General features: G+C 42.0%; 1 protein-coding gene across 2 annotated transcripts in view; it reads right to left on the bottom strand.

Annotated features, from left to right (window-relative positions):
* The window catches only part of FANCI (FA complementation group I), a 2,406,750-nt gene that overhangs the window by 1,490,213 nt on the left and 897,148 nt on the right, over positions 1-19,389 (bottom strand). For both annotated transcript variants that reach the window (XM_044078210.1, XM_044078208.1), the window contains exon 13: positions 13,473-13,653. In XM_044078210.1, the coding sequence (XP_043934145.1) occupies positions 13,473-13,653 (181 nt within the window). The remainder of the gene's footprint in view (positions 1-13,472; positions 13,654-19,389) is intronic.

Genomic DNA, 19,389 nt, shown 5'->3' with positions numbered 1-19,389 from the left:
CGAGGCAGACCTGGAGTGTCGCCTCGATGACCTCGACGGGGACCGGATCACCTCCTCCTCGGGACCCGGGGAGAAACAAGGGGATCGGATCCGAGGAGGAGATCGAGAAGACTTGGACGGGGAAGCCCTCTTGGCGGGCGGGGCCGATGAAGAGTCCTCGGCCCGCCGCTTAAGGTGCTTCTCCCGCCGCTTCTCTTTCCTGGCCTCCCTATCCTCTGGAGCCGAAGCGGGAGGTTGAGTCCCGGTCGGAGGAAGGGAGGCAGGGGTGACCACTACCAAGGGGGTAGCGGGCACCGGAGGCCGAAGCAGAGTCTGGGGGTAGAAGGCCCGCCAGAACTAGCTTCGACCTTCGATCCTTGAGTGCCCTGGGGTTGAACGCCACGCAAATCGCGCAACCCGAAGAGAGGTGTTCAACCCCAAGGCACCTAACGCACCGAGTGTGGCCATCAGCCGGTGAAAGCTTGTGACCACACTCGGTGCATTTCGAAAAAATTGCCTTAGGGGCCTCCGACATACTGAAGGAAGCACACTCACTAGGCCCCTAATTCAGTCACACACACACGCTACGACCAGCGGGGGAGGGAGAATTATACTTAAAATAAAACAAGTAAGTTATATATGTAAAAGGATAAAGGGTAAACCTATCACACACACAACCAGTCACTCAGAAGAAAAAATATAAAAACTTTTTTCCTCACAAAACGCCAAGAGCTCTGAACCTAGCTGTTGCTTGAAGAGCGGCAAACTAGATCTGAGGTCAGTTAGGGCAGGGAGGGGATTATGGGTAAGGGGGAGGAGCTAGGAGCTCGGATCTATGCTATGTTAGAAGTTGCCGGCTCAGATCCAAGATCGGATCCGTATCCCACAGGTTGCTGACAAATGAAGTTCCTACTTCAGATCTGCTGTTTGCTTAACTTTATTTTGCAGCTGGAAGAAGGGCCAACCTTGATGCATGGTCGAGACAAAAATGATGTCTCATTCTCAGCGAAAACAAGCAGCAAGAAATGGTAAAAAAAAGTCTTTAAAAGTCACTTTTTCTCACACAAAACCACAACACAAAACTAATACACATTGCCAATCCAAAAAATAAAATAAAACACAATTTTACCACAGAATAGTTTTCAGTTACTTTAAACAATTTTTAAACTGAGAGAAGAAAGTGTCTTCAATTTAAAAGTACAGTTAAGTCTCATGATAGTCTATTAAAACCCACACTCCTTTCCTGAAAACAATAAAACAACTTTTTCTTAATGAAGGTTTTTCTCACAAAGGTAACTGATTTGCCTAGCAAAGTAACAGAACTAGCTGACCACTGATCATCAAAAGCCCACAGAGTAGCGCTCTCTTCAATGGGAGGAAAGCTCTGAAGGAGTTAGTGCCAAAACCTGTCTTTTTAGTCAGCTCGAGCTGAATGATGGTTTTAACACGTGGAAGGTGCATTGAATCTTTGGAAGCTGTCTGGCTGTTATATCCTTGTAGGATATAATCCATATAGCTAAGACTACTGCATCGGTGATCAATATGATGAACATCCTCAATTCTGCCTGATGAGCTGGTTCAAACCAAGACAGAGTAAGCTCTTCAAGAACAAAGTTCAGATCCCAAGCAAGAGCCACATGTTTCCTAGTGGGACATATATGCAACATTCCCTTCAAAAACTGTCCAACTTGGACATAGTCAGAAATGGGGGGGGGGGGGAGAAAGCACAGAAAGAAATAGCCAGCCAGGAAATGCACTTTTTATAGGAATACGAAAGGCCAGATGACAGCAATTCTAACGAATAATCAAGAACCAAATGTAGCTGTGCCTGAAGAGGGTCCTGGTTCTTGTACTGGTACCAAACTAGACATTCTTTTCCACTTACACATGCATGAGTTCCTAGTCGCATTTTTTCTCCTCCTTTAGTATTTCCTGCACATACACAAAAAAAATCAGTTGCATAAAAGTTGATATTCAAATTTTTTGAAGATTTTTTGGGGTCTGGGTGTATCAAACAACCCTTGTCTTGTGTAAGCACATCTAATTTGTGGGGAAAGCTTGTGGTAATTGCCCTTGGCCAGACTGAAAAGAAGGGGAACCACTGCTGCCTGAGCCAAACTGTAGTCACCACCACAATTTTTGGACACTCCCTTCTAGGTCTTCAAAAAGAAGACTGGATAGCAGTGGAAATGGTAGAAAAGCAAAAATGGAACATTTCATTCCATGGGAATAACAAGGCATCTGTCTTCCAAGCTTGTTTGTAACGAGTCCTGGAAAAGAATTTTTAAAGACGTCTGTTCCAAAAGGAAACCCAACAAATCTACTTCTGGAGTTTACTAAATTGGGCCAAGTCCTTGAAAACCCCAGAATTAAGTTTCTATTCATGGTGGTCTGTCCTAGTCCTGCTAAGCTTGTCTTCAATACAATTTTGCTATGATGAAAAGTAAGAAGCCTGAAAAGTCAAACTGAACTAAGATGTTCTCCCAGGCTGTTACAGTCAGTCTGCAAAGAGGGGATGATCTGGTATCCTCTTGTTTATGTACCACATCACTGTAGTATTGCCTGTTTATACTTGCACAGATCTTGAGGACTAGAGATGATTTAAGGCTTTCAAAGTACTGTGATCTCTGCCAACATCTCTCTATCATTTTACATGTTTGTCTGTCTGAAGGGTTCCACAGAGCTTCAAAGTATGCCCCTTTAGAAACTGCACCACAAGCTAAATCCAACACATCTGTAGCTATAGGCTGTAAGGGGGTCAGAAGGGAGAGAAGGAGACACAGGTTACAAGAAATCTAATCTGTCCAAAGAATCGCCCTTTTACAAATCCCAGAAATGGCATCTGAAAGGGCAAAAGATGTAGATGCTGAATCCATATTTATAATAGATGCTAGGAATCCCAAAATCTTGAGCCATTCCCTTGCAAATGCCTGTTTTTGACTGTAGAAACTCAAAGAACAGATGGAAATCTCTACTTTGGAGGAAGAAAGACTCTCCCCAGGGCAGAATACAGTTACGCAGTAAGGGATGATAGAAGGTTTCTAAAGGTTGATTTGAAAACACAGACTGAACAGGCAATGCAGGACAGTTTGTAAAAATTCTTGAAACTGGAAAAAAAGTCTGCAAAAATAAGACAATTGTTCAAATATGAAAAGACACAAGTGCCCTGAAGCCTGAAATAAGTAATGCAACACACTTTGTGAAAACCCTTGCTCCTGTAGAAAGTTACAAATGTAAGACAAAGAACTGAATGTAACCCAGACACAACAAACTTTAAAAAATACCTGAACTGCTAGCCAGTGGGAATGTGACTATAGGTGCCATTAACATTTAGCTTTACCATGAATGCTAGAGTAAGGATTAGAAGAGGAGGAGACTGAAGGGATAATGGTTTGAACTTGGGAATCTTGACAGTAAAAGACTTTAAAGTAAAGGGTACTGTAAAGGCCCTCCTGAAGCCTTCCCCTTTCTGGTACCAGAAAAATCCTTGAATAAAAGCCTTTTTCCAAGTGGCAGAGAGGTACAGGTTAAATAACTCCACCGGGCAAGCATCTGGTGCAGAATGGGATCAATGAGAGGAACTCGGTTCACTGTGTAAGGAGGAATACCCTTGCCAAGTGTAACCCCACTGAAATACCTTCAGAACCCATCCGTCCATCTGTAACAGTCTGATGCCATAAAGGAAGAGAGAGAGTCTCAAAGGGATGGAGAATGTAGATCAGTGATATACCTTTAAGAAGCTTTCCAGTGAGTCAACACATTCATGTAAGTACTGAGCACATGCAAGCAGAGTGCCATTTTGAGTGAGCAGCCATAGTGAGAGCATACAAGTATGTAGTCCATCAGCTAGATAGTTCGTTTACATTCAGTGCTCCTGCCATCCATCATGATGTGTTTATATACAATAAACTACTTAAATGAACACAAAAGCCTCAACGTCTTCTTAACGCACATAAGAAGAGCGACAAGAGAGTTTCCAAAAACAGGAAGGGGAGAAACTTAAGCAGGACAACAGTCATGTTGGTTGAGAGGAACTTATTTTTTGAAGCTTTTCCTTTCTTTCTGAAGCCTCCTTGCAACTGCTTTTTAAAATTCTATTTGCCAGTACCTTGCTGCTTAATTGGCTTACTGTAAAAAAAAAAAAAAAAAAAAAAAATAGGAGCTGTGGTACAGGAACAATTTTTATTTCTTTTGAAAAAAGAGAGTTGAAAACTCTGAGATACATACTGTATTAACTATCTTTTTACACACTTCTTTAGCACCTCAGCTGCAGACGGGCAAAAACAAGAAGTTATGTACTCACCATAACATCCGATGTATGTAGTCCATCTCGCCTTACATTCTTACCCTTGGGTTCGGAGCCGAACCTCAGCTCCAACTCGGCCATACTCTAGCTCAAAGTCTTCAATTGGCTCGTGGCTAAGAGGTATCCCATCATGCAACAGCCCCATTCCCCAGATCTTGTCTGCTGCAAGCGCACACACACACACACACACACACACTCACACTGAGCAGAACAACCCAAACAGAAAGGACTACTGACACCTAGAGACTTTACCTCCAGGTCCTCAAAGGGGGGTTAGTAAGAATGTAAGGCGAGATGGACTACAAACATCGAATGTTATGGTGAGTGCATAACTTCTTGAGGTTATGTAGTCCAATCTCGCCTTTATTCTTACCCTTGGGACCCTGTCCCCTAGCACCTTGACCTTGGGAGGCTCAGTGAAAAATACTCTTGAGCACTGGGGAACCAAAGGAAGATCTGCCTCTAGAGACCAGATCTAATTTGTATTGACTAAGTATGAGGTGGAGCCCATGTTGCTGCAGCACAAATATCATCCATAGACATCCTAGCCTGAAATGCAGTTGAGGTAGCCACAGATAGTGTACAATGAGCCTTCACTTTAAAGGCATTGGAAGCATAAATAAAGGAGATGCAATTGGAAATCCAGCGAGACAAGGTTACTTTAGAAACAGGAACCCCAAGTCTAGTGTCTGAAAATGAGACAAACAGTTGATCTGATCTCCTGAAATCTTTTGTCCTATGTGAATAGAAACGCAACTGTCTGAACGTCTAGCTGATGAAACTTAAATTCTGCCTTGTTAGAGAATTCAGGAAAAAACACAGGCAACTCAATGGATTGGTTGATATTGACAACAGAAGCAACCTTTGGAATAAAGGAAGGATTGTTTCTTAAGGAGACCCTATCTTTGTGAAACATCAAATAAGGTGGCTTAATTGATAAAGCTTGGAGCTCAGAGACCCGCCTAGCTGAAATTATGGCTACCAAGAATACTGTCTTCAATGACAAGAATTTAATGTCACACATAGCTGTGGGCTCAAAGGGAGTCGAGGTGAGCTTCTGTAACACAAAACTGAGGTCCCATCGCATTACTACATCAAAGACCGGAGGTCGGAGTAACATTGTCCATTTCAAAAAGGCCCTACAAAGCCTATGAGCCATAAGGCTGGGGTCATTAGCAACGTGAAAGGTAGAAATTGCTGCAGCTGACCCCTGACTGAACAGTTGAGAAAGAAATTATAATATTGCCGAAATACGCGCTGTATAAGGATCAATATGTCTTGCACGGCCCAAATGGAGAATCTCTTCCACTTACTGGAATAAATCTTCCTGGTAAAAGGCTTGTGGGAAGATGACAGAATGTGGACCACTTCCGGGGAAAAATCATGAAGCCTGACTAGGGACGGAACTGGAGCAGCCAAGCTGTCAACTTGAAGGTCTGGATGGAGAGATGGAACTGCCCTGACATACGAGTCAGCAGATCTGGATTTGGGTCCAGAATCCAGGGATCGTCCATAACATAGGGTTGAAGGAAGGGAAACCAAATCTGATGAGGCCAGTGTGGGGCAATCAGGATCATTTTGCTTCCCAAAGACTGTGCTTTCTGAATGTTCTTTGATATCAGAGGAAATGGTGGAAAGGCATAGAGAACACCGGAGGGCCAATCGTAAACCAGAGCATCCCTGGGTGTCTCCCCCTCCAGGGGGATAAGGGTGAAGTAGCTGCTGCATTTGGTATTGAGGGGGTTGGCAAATAGATCACAGCAAGGCTGAACCCATTTGCGGAATATCTTCTCTGCAACGTATTTATCCAGGGACCACTCGTGAGGCATTAGGATAGCTCTGCTCAGATTGTCGGCAATCACGTTGGACTTCCCCAGTATATGCGTTGCAACTAGAAAGCGTTGGGAAGACACCGCCCACTGTCAAACTCGAAGTGCCTCTCTACAAAGGAGGTATGATTTGGTTCCTCCCTGCATGTTCAGATACCATACCACTGACATGTCTGAGTGGATTGCAATTGTCCCTTGAGGGAGAAAGCTCTGAAGTACTTGCAATGCTAATAGCACTGCTCTCATCTCCAAGACATTGATATGCAAATGGGTCTCGTGATCCTGCCACGTGCCTTGGACTGTCCTGCCGAGATAATGCCTCCCCCCACCCGATCTGGGAGGCATCTGTGGTCACCGTGGCAACTGGAGAAGATGGGACAAAAGGCTTGCCCACATTAAGATTGCTGCCCTGAAGCCACCAGCATAGAGCCTGCTTGCACGTGTCCGTAATCAGAATAGAATGAGAGAGTGGAAGATACTGTAGTGACCATTGGGTGAAAAGCAGCCACTGAAGAACCCTCATGTGTAGTCTGGCAAGGGGAAGTAGCATGATCGTGGCAGCCATGGTCCCTAATAACTTGAGGACCACTTTTGCCTTGACCTTCCTCAATGGTAGTAAGGTGTAGACCTGCTGTTGTAGAGCCTGAATTCTCTCTTCTGGTATGAAGGCCCTTCATGAGCACGACGCCGATAAAACTGACACACTGCGAGGGCAACAAAGCAGATTTTTCCCAATTTATAGTAATTCCTAACCTTTGGCACAGTGTAATGGTGGCGTCCCTGGTCTGAAACAGTAGATGCCTGGTAGGGGCAGAAAGGAGCCAGTCATCCAGGTATGGAAACACTTGGAATCCCTGACATCTCAAGTGAGCAGTTACCAGTGCCATGCATTTGGTGAACACCCTGGGGGCTGTAGTGAGACCAAAGGGCAGAGCACGAAACTGAAAATGACTGGCTCCCAGCCGAAAGCGTACATGACTTCCCGATGCCCTGTCCATCTTGATATGGTAAGTAAGCATCTTTGAGGTCGATGGAGCACATCCACACATCTTTCCCTAACAGAGGGAGTATTGACTTTAAGGTGACCATGCGGAACTTGGTCTTTTGTACATTTAGGTTCAATCGGCTGAGATCCAAGATGGGTCTCAGGTCCCCTGATCTTTTTGGCATCAAAAAGAATCTGGAGTAAGTCCCTAATCCTACTTGGTCTGTGGGTACAGGCTGGATGGCTTTCTTTGAAAGCAACTTTTTTATTTCTAAAGTTGCGGAATCCCTGTGACTGGGTGGAACATCTGGAATTCTCTTGGTTGGGGGGGGGGGGAAGAGAAGGGAATAAGATAACCTCTGGAAATTATCTTTAATACCCAATCGTCTTGGGTGACGTCTTGCCAGGCTTCTGGGAATAAAGAAATGCGACCCCCGACTGGCTTCAGAGACGCACAGTTGGGCCTCCCTTCAGGAGCGCTGGTAGGGAGAAATGCGAAAAGAATCACGGTCCCCCAGGTTATGTGGGCCTCCTCTGCCTCTAAGGCGGCGTCTACCTAAATTTCCACCCCCTCCCCTGCCTCTGGAGAGGGAATCACTTTGTGCGTCCTGAAAAAACCTCTGCGACTTCCTGAACCACATTTTCCCACCCTTTTGGCCCTTGGGGTAAGGTCTAGAAGGCATGGAAAAACAGACTCCCATGGCAGACAAGGTTTTTCCTTCCTGCTCGCACTTAGCGAGAGTGTCCTTCACCTTGGTTCCGAATAATGATGAACCGTCAAATGGGGTGTTGGTGAACGTAGACTTAAAGGCCTCCACGAAATTACACAGGCGCATCCAGGAGTGTCTCCTAAGAGAGACTCTGGAACCCGCTGCCCTGCTCGCCCGTTGGCTGCGTATGAGATCAGCCCCATGGAGGAGTTGGTAAGGGAATTTAGGGTAGACATATAAAGCTATGTCAAACCCAGAGGTGTTGGGCATGCTACACCTAAAGAAATCCCAATCCCTCTGAGCTACACGCTCTAGGAACCTAAACCTTGTCACCACAACTAACAGGACATGCTGGAGGGATAGATTACTGTCCCAGAGACTTCCTATACTCTGGAACAAGCTACCCATCTATGTCAACAAAGTTCTTCATTAGCACTCCAAGAAAAATCTTGATGAGTGGACGGGAAACAGGAAATACACCCCAGGGATCACTTCTGTCTTTCTGCTCGACAGTGGCACAGGAAAATAACTTTCTTCGGTGGCCTAAGCTAAGGAACCTTGCTGGCTAGGCTTACGTACGTCCTTGGGCCGATAGCCTAGTACCTATCTATGAACATCTGTGCATTGACCTTCTGTGCCACAGTATCAGAAACGTTACCCTGTAGAGAATCTCCTCTTTGAGGAGATCTCTCTGGAGCCTTGTAAAATGTGTCAAATAGTTCAGTGACTGCTGAGGTAAACACACGCTTCCCATACCTGTCCATGGCCCGGGACTCTGTTAGGCGGATGGACGGTAGATGAAGTTTCAGCAAGTTCCTTCTTGGTGGCTGCTGCCACCACCATGGCATCTACTGGAATGCATTTTGTCAGATATTTCTTGTCTGTGGGAGCGGACAAAAACTTAGAGTCTCCTAGGGACCGGTTACACAGTGTCAGGAGTTTCCCACACCTTTCGACAGACAAGATAGAGTAGCTCATCGAAAGGGGGAGAGACCCAAGAGGTGGAAGGTTGAGACCCGAAAGCCTTCAGGAACACCGATTCTTCATCAGAAGGGGATTTGGAGGGCCAGCCCCCTCTCTACTTCAAGATCTCAAGGATATCTGAAAAAGAGGTATCTTCAGAAGACAACTTGGGGACCACTCTGACTCCTCGAGGTCGGTGTCCGACGTGACAGACTCATCCGGGAAGTCGACGTGTTTCCTCTTACACAATCTCTTTCTGACAGGCTCCTCAGGCAAAAACTCTGGGGAGATGTCAGAAAGTTGGGGATCACTCACGGAGGTATCCAAAGGCTTTGGGTCTCCGCTGTCCAGGGATAGAGGGTGATCCAAAATGGACACCAGTGCCGGAGGGGGCAGAGTATCAGTGCCGTAGGATGCAGCTGACGACCTGGCCAGTACACTCCTCATAACCTCGAAGGCTGATCCCCCCGGCTCTGAAGGTTAACTAACTGTAGAAGATATGGTAGTAGCCCTTGGCGCCGAGCAGATGAGGTCCGAAGCAGATGTCGGGTCCAAGCTCACCCGAGCTGAAGCACCGAGAGGAAGGCTTGGAACCCGTGAAGATCGATCCGAGCCATCCCCCTTGGGTCCGACCAAGGAACTGTGGACCCTCAACCTCATGGACGGAGCCGACAGGGTCGGAGCGGAAATCGGAACCGAAAGGCCAGGCGAAGCTACTGGAACTGACCTAACGGCACCCGACAGAACCGACAACTCTGGCTCTGAAGGCAGAGAAAGGCTCAGAGGAACAACAAAAGAGGTCGGAGCCAAAATCAATTTGGCCAGCACTGATGACTGAAGAAGTTTCTTCACCACTCTATCAGCGTTCTCATCGGAAAGGGTCCTCAAGGACTTGGAGGATATAGTTGGAGATCGCCCTACAGAGGGAGACTTACATGAAGGAGAACCCGGTCGAACAACTGGAGACCAGCTCCGAACCAAAAAATCCGTGACCGGCTCCGAAAGGCTGGGAGCTGATACAGACTTACTCAATACACTACCTTCTGTTGGCACCGAAACCAATGGAGCCGAAGAAGGAGAAGCTGTTCTAACAACTTTCTCTGGCAGCTCCGAAGAAACAGACGGAGCCGGAGAGCGCTTCTTAGCGATCGTTTTGTCCTTTTCAGCTGGAGAGGAAATGGCATTGGAAGACTTAACCAAGTCTTCTTCAAAGGAGTGTTTAAGCAGTCATTTCAGAATGAGCTCGTTCTTCCTCTCCTGTAGCATGAGGGGACTGAAGAAATGACAAAGCAAGCAGGACTCTAGGAGGTGAAAAGCCCCCAAGCAGTACACGCACACGGAGTGCCCATCAGTCAAAGACATTTTCTTGTTGCATTCAACACACTTTTTAAAGCCTGAAGGCCTGTGTTCCTTAGAATCCTTAGACATGCTGAACAAAGGAGTACACCACAGAGGCAAGTACAAAATAACACGTACACACAATAGACCTTAACTAAACCCCGCATGGGAACCCTCTAACTTAAAAAAGGCCTAGTAACCGATGGGAACAAAAACTACAGGGAGGACTACGTCCTCTAAATTAAACGGGCCTAGCCCGGGGAAGCAAAGGCAGGATAACACCACTACCAGACACGACAAAACACTAAATAAGCTAACAAGTATACAGGAAGCACAAAAGAAAAAAAACACACGGAACCAATGGGAAGACTAGGTCCTCTAACTGAAACGGGCCTAGCCCGTGGGAAGAAAGGGAGCGAACGGGATACCAAAAACGGCCAACGAAAAGGCCACACAACCAGCAAGAGAGACACCCACAGTAATTATGAAAATAGCGTTTTTTTGAGCAACAGATAGCCAAAAATTTTAAAAATAAAAGTGTATTTAGCCACAGCCAAAAGCGAGACCACGTCTGAGCGTAACTAGTGGCAAACGAGATCTGGGGAATGGGCCTGTTGCATGATGGGATACCACTTAGCCACGAGCCAACTGAAGACTTTGAGCTAGAGTATGGCCGAGTCAGAGCCGAGGTTCGGCTCCAAACCCAAGGGTAAGAATGAAGGCAAGATTGGACTACATAACATCTATTTATTTAAGGGAGAATTTAAAAAAAGCACTATAAGCATGCTTTAAAATGTGCTTAGTAACTTGAGAAGTAGATGCAATAGATGCATTTAAGAATTATTTTACCTCAGTAAAGGGAATGTTACCTACTGATTTCTGCATATTCTCAAAAGATCAGCACACCTGAGCCTGACAGTGTAAAATCCTAAAAGTCAAAGTGCTAAAGGAATACATTTTCTTCCCCAACTTATCTAATGACTAACTGCAGAAGCAGTGTTGGATAAAATAAAAAAAATCATCACAACTGAGTCGGCTTTAGGATTTGAAAACAAATTCCTATGGGACTGAGGTACCACATTTTAACCAGTTAGACTTCTTAGGAGCAGGAGGTGACGCATCTGCAAAGCTACAAGCTGTGAGCTAAACATTCTCTAAAGCAGGCAACACACAAGGAATAGCTGCAGAATTTGGCATAACCAGCTGCATCATATTGCAATACATTTTCTTTGCTACAGGAATTTCATTCTGCTGCCACTGAAAAATCTCTCTTCATCTTAACATTTCTGTAAAGTATAAATAATCATGACTGAAATCTAAACCCATACTTTCATCTGAATAAGAACTTAGAGTGTGAAGAAATTACTGAGGTACATTTCTTACCTATGAGGTCTACTGTTCTGACTGAAAATCCATGTCAGAAAGAGATCTCTCCTTATTTTGTGCCTGAGCAAACAGAAGGCAAGGAGAAAGTAACAATAAGTTAATTAGCACAGTTCAATAAATCCTATCTGTCCACAGAAATAGCAACATGAAACTGGAAAGTTTTCTTACTATGCCCCCCCCCCCCTCCTGGGTAGCTCCATGGAAAAGAACACACTCTCACCATGATACTAGTCTTAGCAACATGACCCCCTCCTGGCCAAGTGAAAAACCTTAATCTGCTTCTACTGAAACTAACCACAGTGGTTCTCCCTTGCCCACCAAGAACATCCCTACAACCACAAAGGATATGGCTATCAATCTGTCTTTGGTGGCTGGATATTCTACACCAAAAAGACTGGGAGAGAAGATGAGTGGTCTGACGAACAACAGGTGCCAAAGCTGAGTCACCCAGCAGCTGGTGAGGCACAACAGGAACTGGCCTAACATCTAAAGTTTCCCTGACAACATTATTCTTTTTGACAGAAGAAGCTAAATCCGCAGTACCATGTATTGTTCCATCAGTTAACCAAGAAAAAAGAATTTGAAAGTGGATATCAAAGTCTGGACAAGAATACAGCAGACAAGTGGTTCTGAGGAAAGTAAACTATTGACGGTCTCCAACAAGCCAGAATCTCACAAATACACAAAACACGACTAAAATTGTCAAAAAAACATTTTTTTTCTTAAAAAAAAAAAAAAAAAAAAAAAAATGACATAAGCATTTACACAATCGCTCTCTTAGAAAAGCAATCACAAACCAAAAACAGTAAGTTTCCTAAAACCATAAATTTCTAACAGCAAAACACAAGTTTTCCTTACAGAAATAAAATAAGTGGAAGTTTTTCAAATGAGGGGACTACTCTGCTGGGCCATGAAGGATCACTAGTCAATCAATACTTCCATGATGCCCAACAAAGGAGTGCTCTTTGATGGCAAAAAAGCTTTGAAGCTTTCTACTCTCCAGCTTCTTTATGTGGAGCACTACTCAAGGTCCTGACACTTGGAGTGCAAGTAAGGTGCCCTCCTTCAGCTTTGCAAGCTGGCCGGTCAGAGGGGTTAGGACCCATTAAGCTAAGGATTCTGCATCAGTGATCTACACATGAATAAAATTACAAATTCTATAATACAAAAAATTCCCCAGCAGAGTACCTACCTGTCTAACCTTAAAAGACTGTAACAGATAGAATTGCCGTGAATGCTGATGATGGTCTACATAGATGAATACAGCAAGAAAACTATGAAAATTATGGAGATGTTTGTACCTCTTGTATCACCATGCTGGTGTGTGCCTGGGAATGATATATTGTTCATGGAGGAAGAATCTTGAGCTTCACAAGAACTGCCAGATGGTCGAGACCAAGGTGGAGAAAGTCTCAGATGTTAAGAATACTGCAACAGTGATCTAATGAAGAACATCTCAGATTTTGTTCTTGCCTGAGAAAAAAAGCACCGTGTGCCTATTCAGTTTTGTTATATTGCAGCCCATAAATAATGTCAACAGAGCAATTCTGAAGAATTTCAATGGTACATACACTTAAGCAAATGAAGAAACCATACTTGCTGAAAAAATGATCTAAATGAGACTTTCTGTTCCCACCAGAGACAAAACATGAAAGAACTGAGGGAAACAACAAACAGTCCTTCCCTTAGAAAGCCTTATAATGACAAAGGCAGCGAAATCTCAGAGGAAAAGATGGAAGTCAAGAGACTCAATCTTCAGCAGTTAGTGGTGTGGCATTTTAAATGCATATTGATCTGGTTGTGGATATAGTAGTAAGAAATTTATATTATAGTATAGTATAGATATTATAGTTCACTTCCTTGAAAAAACATTCACATTTAGATACAGAAACTGGCATTAACCACTGTACTAAACGCATAAAAGTAAATACCACTTTAAAATACAGTTAAAAAATTAACATCTTCATTGTTCTTACCTTAAATGTCTCAAGCAAAATTGTAGCTCCCAGTCTGCAGGCATGCTGAGCTGGTGTCTTCAAAACAGTAGGGTTGATGTCACAGACTTTCCCACCAAGAACAATTTTCGGTCCAAAGGAATCCATCAGCATGAAGCCAAGCTCTACAAGCCCCTGAGTGACATGATCCCAGCCAAATACACTGAAAGCAAGACCACAATGATTCAGCAATCAAACACAAAACAATGAATACAAAACACAAATTGGCCAGAGTGTCAATATTACAACCAGCCAAACAAGCAGTAGACAAAATGCAGTCTCAAAGTCTATATAACTCGGGCCATGAGCAGTTCTAAAAGCTTGGAATGCTGTGCATTACAGAAAGCTTGTACAAAAGCACATCCACTTTACATACTTGACAGTTACAAAATAAATAACATAGGCAGATAAAACAGCCAGTGGGTCACATGGTTCATAAAGACTTGTAATGCAGAGGATATGTTTAAGATTGCTTTGGAAGTGTGAAAAGGGCAAATAAACTTAATCAAGCAAAAACTAAAATGAATATTGTTTTGTCAAATGGATAATTATAGGTGAAAAAAGAATGAACCTGTAATATCTGTAATAGCATATTCTTGAGAGCATGAATACTCTAGCAGTTGTCAGAAACATGCATGACAACATCACAAGTACGGTACAAAAATACATAAACACCATCAGGGGAAACAGTAGAATACAAATTGAACAACCACCTCTTTTCTCTTCCTTGAAAGAAGACCCCAGGGGGAAAAAACTCAAATGCTGTCCTTGTTCCTGGAACTTGAGCTAAAACTGTAGATTTTATTGAACGTGAGAGGTAAAATCTTACAAGTAATTATCAGTCCCTATTCTATTTACCATTATCCATAAGTCTGTCCCAGAATTACGGACTGCTTTCGGCTATCATTGCACGGAGAGTATAAATTTACAGTGGATATAAAAAGTTTACACACCCCTGTTAAAATGCCAGGTTTTGGTGATATAAAAAAAATGAGACCACAATAAATTATTTCAAAACTTTTCCCACCTTCAATGTGTCCTATAACCTGTACAATTCAACTGAAAAACATAAAAATCTATTAGGGTGAAAAAATATAAAAAAATATTTGCCCACTCTTCCTTGCAAAAGTGCTCCAAATCTGTCAGAATGAGAGGGCATCACATGTGCACAAACCTCTTCAGGTCACCCCACAGATATTCTGCTGGATTTAGGTCTGGGCTTTGGCTGGGTCATTCCAAAACTTAAATTTTCTTCTGATGAAGTCATTCTTTTGTTGATATGGATGTATGCTTAGGGTCCTTGTGTTGAAAGGTGAAATTCCTCTTCATCTTTCTAGCAGATGCCTGAAAGTTTTTGGCCAAAGGTGACAGATATTTGGAACTGTTCATAATTCCCTCCACCTTGACTAAAGCCCAGTTCCAGCTGAAGAAAAGCAACCCAAAAGCATGATACTGCCACCAACATGCTTCACTGTGGAAATGGTGTTCTTTTGGTGATGCGAAGTGTTGTTTTTGTGCCAAACGTACCTTTTGGAATTGTGGCCAAAAAGTTCCAGAACACATTTTCACACATGCTTTTGGGAGACGATGTATTGTTTTGCAAATTTTAGCTGGGCCAGGATGTTTTTCCACACAAGACAAGGCTTCCATCTTGCAACCTTACCCCTTAGCCCAGACATATGGAGAATACGGGAGATTGTCACATGTAGTACACAACCAGTACTTGCCAGAAATTCCTGCAGCTCCTTCATTGTTGCTGTAGGTCTCGTGGCAGCCTCCCTGACCAGTTTTCACCTGGTCTTTTCATCAATTATGGAGGGACGTCCGGTAGTTCTTTGCAACGTCACTGTTGTCTCATATTTTCTCCACTTTTTGATGACTGTCTTCACTGTGTTCCTTGGTATATACAATGCTGTGGAAATTTATTTGTACCCTTCTCTTGACTGATACTTTCAATAATGAGATCCCTTTGATGCTTTGTAAGCTCTCTGCAAACCATGACTTTTGCTGTAGCAGACAACTGAGTAAATGTCAGGAAAATCCTACTAGGACAGCAGAACTTTATTTGGGATTAATCAGAGTCTCTAATTGATGGCAAGTGTGTACCCAAGAAGACCGAATGCTGTAATTAAATCAAATGGTGCTTCAACAAACTATTAGATTAAGGGTGTGCACACTCATGGAACCAGTTAATTGTACATTTTTATATTTTTCCCCCTAACAGATTTATTTGTTTTTCAACTGAATTGTACAGGTTATAGGTCACATTAAAGGTGGGAAAAGTTTTGAAATGATTTATTGTGGTCTCATTTTTTACATCACAAAAACCTGGCATTTTAACAGGGATGTGTAAACATTTTATATCCACTGTATGTATTTTCAAACTAGTTTTGACATTTTCTAATATAGTTTGAAGGAACTATCACTGGCACAATATGTCAGTGTGCACACACATACACGCATGCACAGTCATATAAACTAAACTGAGGTTCAGTATCCCCAAGTGACTGCTGTGGGGTCTGGGAGCTGCAGCGTTGGAGTAATAAGACCAGGAATCTACACACTTACCTAGAATGGAGAGGGCCTTGCCCCCCCCCCCTTCACCAAAAAAGATCTGCTACGGACAGAATGAGAGAAGACAAAGCACAGAGAGCTACTGAAGAGGAAGCAGCCACTGTAACACGATTTGGAGCTTTGGACAGCAAGCTCTGACATATAGAGATGTCAGCATTTCACATAAAGAGAGGTGTGTGACCAAGGATTGGGATTCCAGGAGATTGCTAGCAAGAAATTGATCAGAGGAAACTTAAAAGCACCAAACGGTGCCTCCTGAATTACCAGAACCATTACAGTAGATGCAGTTGTTAACAGAAAGATCTACAGACTTGGTTGCGGGAGAAACTCAGCTTGACTTGAAAAGACAAACAGATCACGAAAGCTGTAAGATAAAATTTCTTCTCTTTTTCACATGACTTTTATGAAGCAGAACTATGATAACTTTCCTTTCAACCATGGCCCGGTGATTAAAGGAGTGGCAAAAAGCACAGTCTTCCTGCAGATTGTAGAGGCCCAAGTAGTAAAAACACAAGGTGTGTGAGTCACTGTATGGAATTTTGTGAACACACTTGGTAAACTTTTTAAAGCCTGTGGGCTTTTCTTGCTTCTCAGCCATTAAAAGGATAAAGGAATGGCCAAGACCACACACACGCGCACGTGCACATATGGGCACACACATGTGCGGATGCACTGAGACACACGCACATGGATACACACGCATATGGACACACACATGCACATGGACACAAGTGAAGTGAATCCTCAAAGAAAAAGGAACTAATCGCACTATACCGAAAGCGAAAAAAATTGGCAAAAGATTCTCAAGAAAATGTAGAAATATCACCTGCCCAAGAGCAAAAGGTTTAGACCATGTCTTCAAGAAGCGGGAAATGACATCTGAGGTAACAGGAAGAGGTGCACTGTGGGTAAAGGGAGGTGTCCAACAGCTTTTTGGTTGCCACGAGCTTAGTAATGCCAGAACTGGATCCGAACCCCATATGTGAGGATGAAATCAAAAATTCACTATAGATATATATATATGTGTATAAATATATATATATATATATATATATATATATATATATATATATATATATATATATATATATATATATATATATATATATATGTGTGTGTGTGTGTGTGTGTACACACACATTATATATATATATATATATATATATATATATATATATATATATATATATATATATATATATATATATATACACACACACACACACACACACACACACACACACACACACACACACACACACACACACACACACACACACACACACACACACACACACCCTATCTAAAAGTTCATGTTTAGATTCTAAGCATGACAGAAGTGCTTCATACAAACATAAGTTGGAACATATTACTGCGTGTTTTGTTTTTATTTGCATTGCTTCTATTGTTGGGGTTGGTTTATTTTTAGAATCTAAACATGAACTTTTAGACAGGAAAGAAAAATGTAGATGATTAACCTTGGTGCTATTTATAGACCTGGACATGATGAATATTTTTGATTTGGTGTTATACAAATTTTGATGCGATTAAAAAGTTAGCCACTTAGTGGCTATTTTTCAATAGTTAATATTTTTCTAGTTTATAGTTACAGTAAAACTGTTTATATTTATGTATGTATTCTCACATTTGTATTTAATGGTTGCAATCCATTTGATAAATATAAATAGCAGAATCTATCTTTAGTTATCAATGAATTTTTGGGTTTTCTCTTCTATTAATGATGTGATGTCTCTTTAAATACACTAATATAAACGTATGCACTTTATTGGAGTGCATGTTATTGCACTGATGACGCTAATGGGCAAAACCAGTCTACTTTGTCATATTTATTATTAGAATGCTTTTTAGTGAAAATGGCTTTGGGGCTCTGTCCCTCTGTGGTTCTCTTACACTTCTTGTATTGGTTGCAGAAGCACAGAAGCAACACCCACGGAGTTGTATCATCATCTGGCCTCTCCACCCCTATCACCTTACTTTGAATTACTGCTGAGTTTCAAGTTTTACTGTCCTAAGACTTCCTATGTAATTATGCAATTGCAGTTCCGTTATTTTAAAGTAAGTGTGTGTGTGTGTGTGTGTGTGTGTGTGTGTGTGTGTGTGTGTGTGTGTGTGTGTGTGTTAATCTAAAGAGATGATGTGAAAAGAGTAACCTTGTCTGACGACTAAAAAAAGTAAAATAAAACGGATCATTAAACTGGACTTTCTTGACTCGCACAATTGCTGAACTGGCCTTTCTTGACTTGTACACTACATATACTTGCCAACAGATCACAAAATGCCTGTATAGCAATACGTTTTGCAACGGGGATGCATTACAGAAAATGCGTGTATTAAGAAATTTCCCTGACGATTCACAGTAATACTGACTGATTACTAAAAAATGAAAATAAGACAAATCGGTTAAAAAAATTTTTTAATAAAGAATGCTTTTTACTGACTCACTTTAAAAAGTAAAAATTAAGAAAAAAGACAGAAAACCTTGCAAAAGAAACACAGACAAGTTGATTTCAGAAAAGCATTTGAGGTTGTTTTACTGATTCCTTGTACTTTTTCTGGTGCTTCCTTATCAGAATCAGCAAAACCAACCTTGAATGCTTTTCTGAAATCAACTTCTCTGTGTTTCTTTTTGGAGTGACTCAAAAACATTTTTTTTTTACTTATTTTTTTACGTTACGAGCGTTGCATGCTGCTATGTAAAGGCTTATGGTTATTAAATAGCCTGAATTCAATATTTGGAGTGCTGGTGTTGTTTTGTTTAATGTATTTAACTCAGACCATGTACCGTTCCTAGGGTTCATGCACTGATTGTTGTGTTGGAAAGATATATTTTATATATATATATATATATATATATATATATATATATATATGTAAAGACAAAAAAAAGAATATATGTATTTATATATAAATATACATATACACACACATACATATACATACATATATATATATATATATATATATATATATATATATATATATATATATATATATATATATATATATATATACACACACACACACACACACACACACACACACACACACACACATTTATTATTATTTATTTATTTTACATTTGTTGCCCTGGAATGTCTGACTGAGCCGAAGCCCTTTTTCAGCAGAGACCCGGGGAGAAAAGCTCCAGTAAATAGATATAACAGTTTGTCATTATTAACAGGTATTATACAGATGGAATAAGGCAAATCAGTTAGCAGGCTACAGGAGAATTTTGAGAATATACTGATTACATTTTGTCATAAACACTAGTATGTATGTATGTGTCTTTCGGCTTTTCCCGGTT

This window comes from Protopterus annectens, chromosome 7.part0 (genome assembly GCF_019279795.1).
Source record: "Protopterus annectens isolate FY-2018-M chromosome 7.part0, PAN1.0, whole genome shotgun sequence".
Lineage (NCBI taxonomy): Eukaryota > Metazoa > Chordata > Ceratodontiformes > Protopteridae > Protopterus > Protopterus annectens.
The sequence above is the reverse complement of the archived record's forward strand: the minus strand, read 5'-3'. Positions and strand labels throughout refer to the sequence as shown.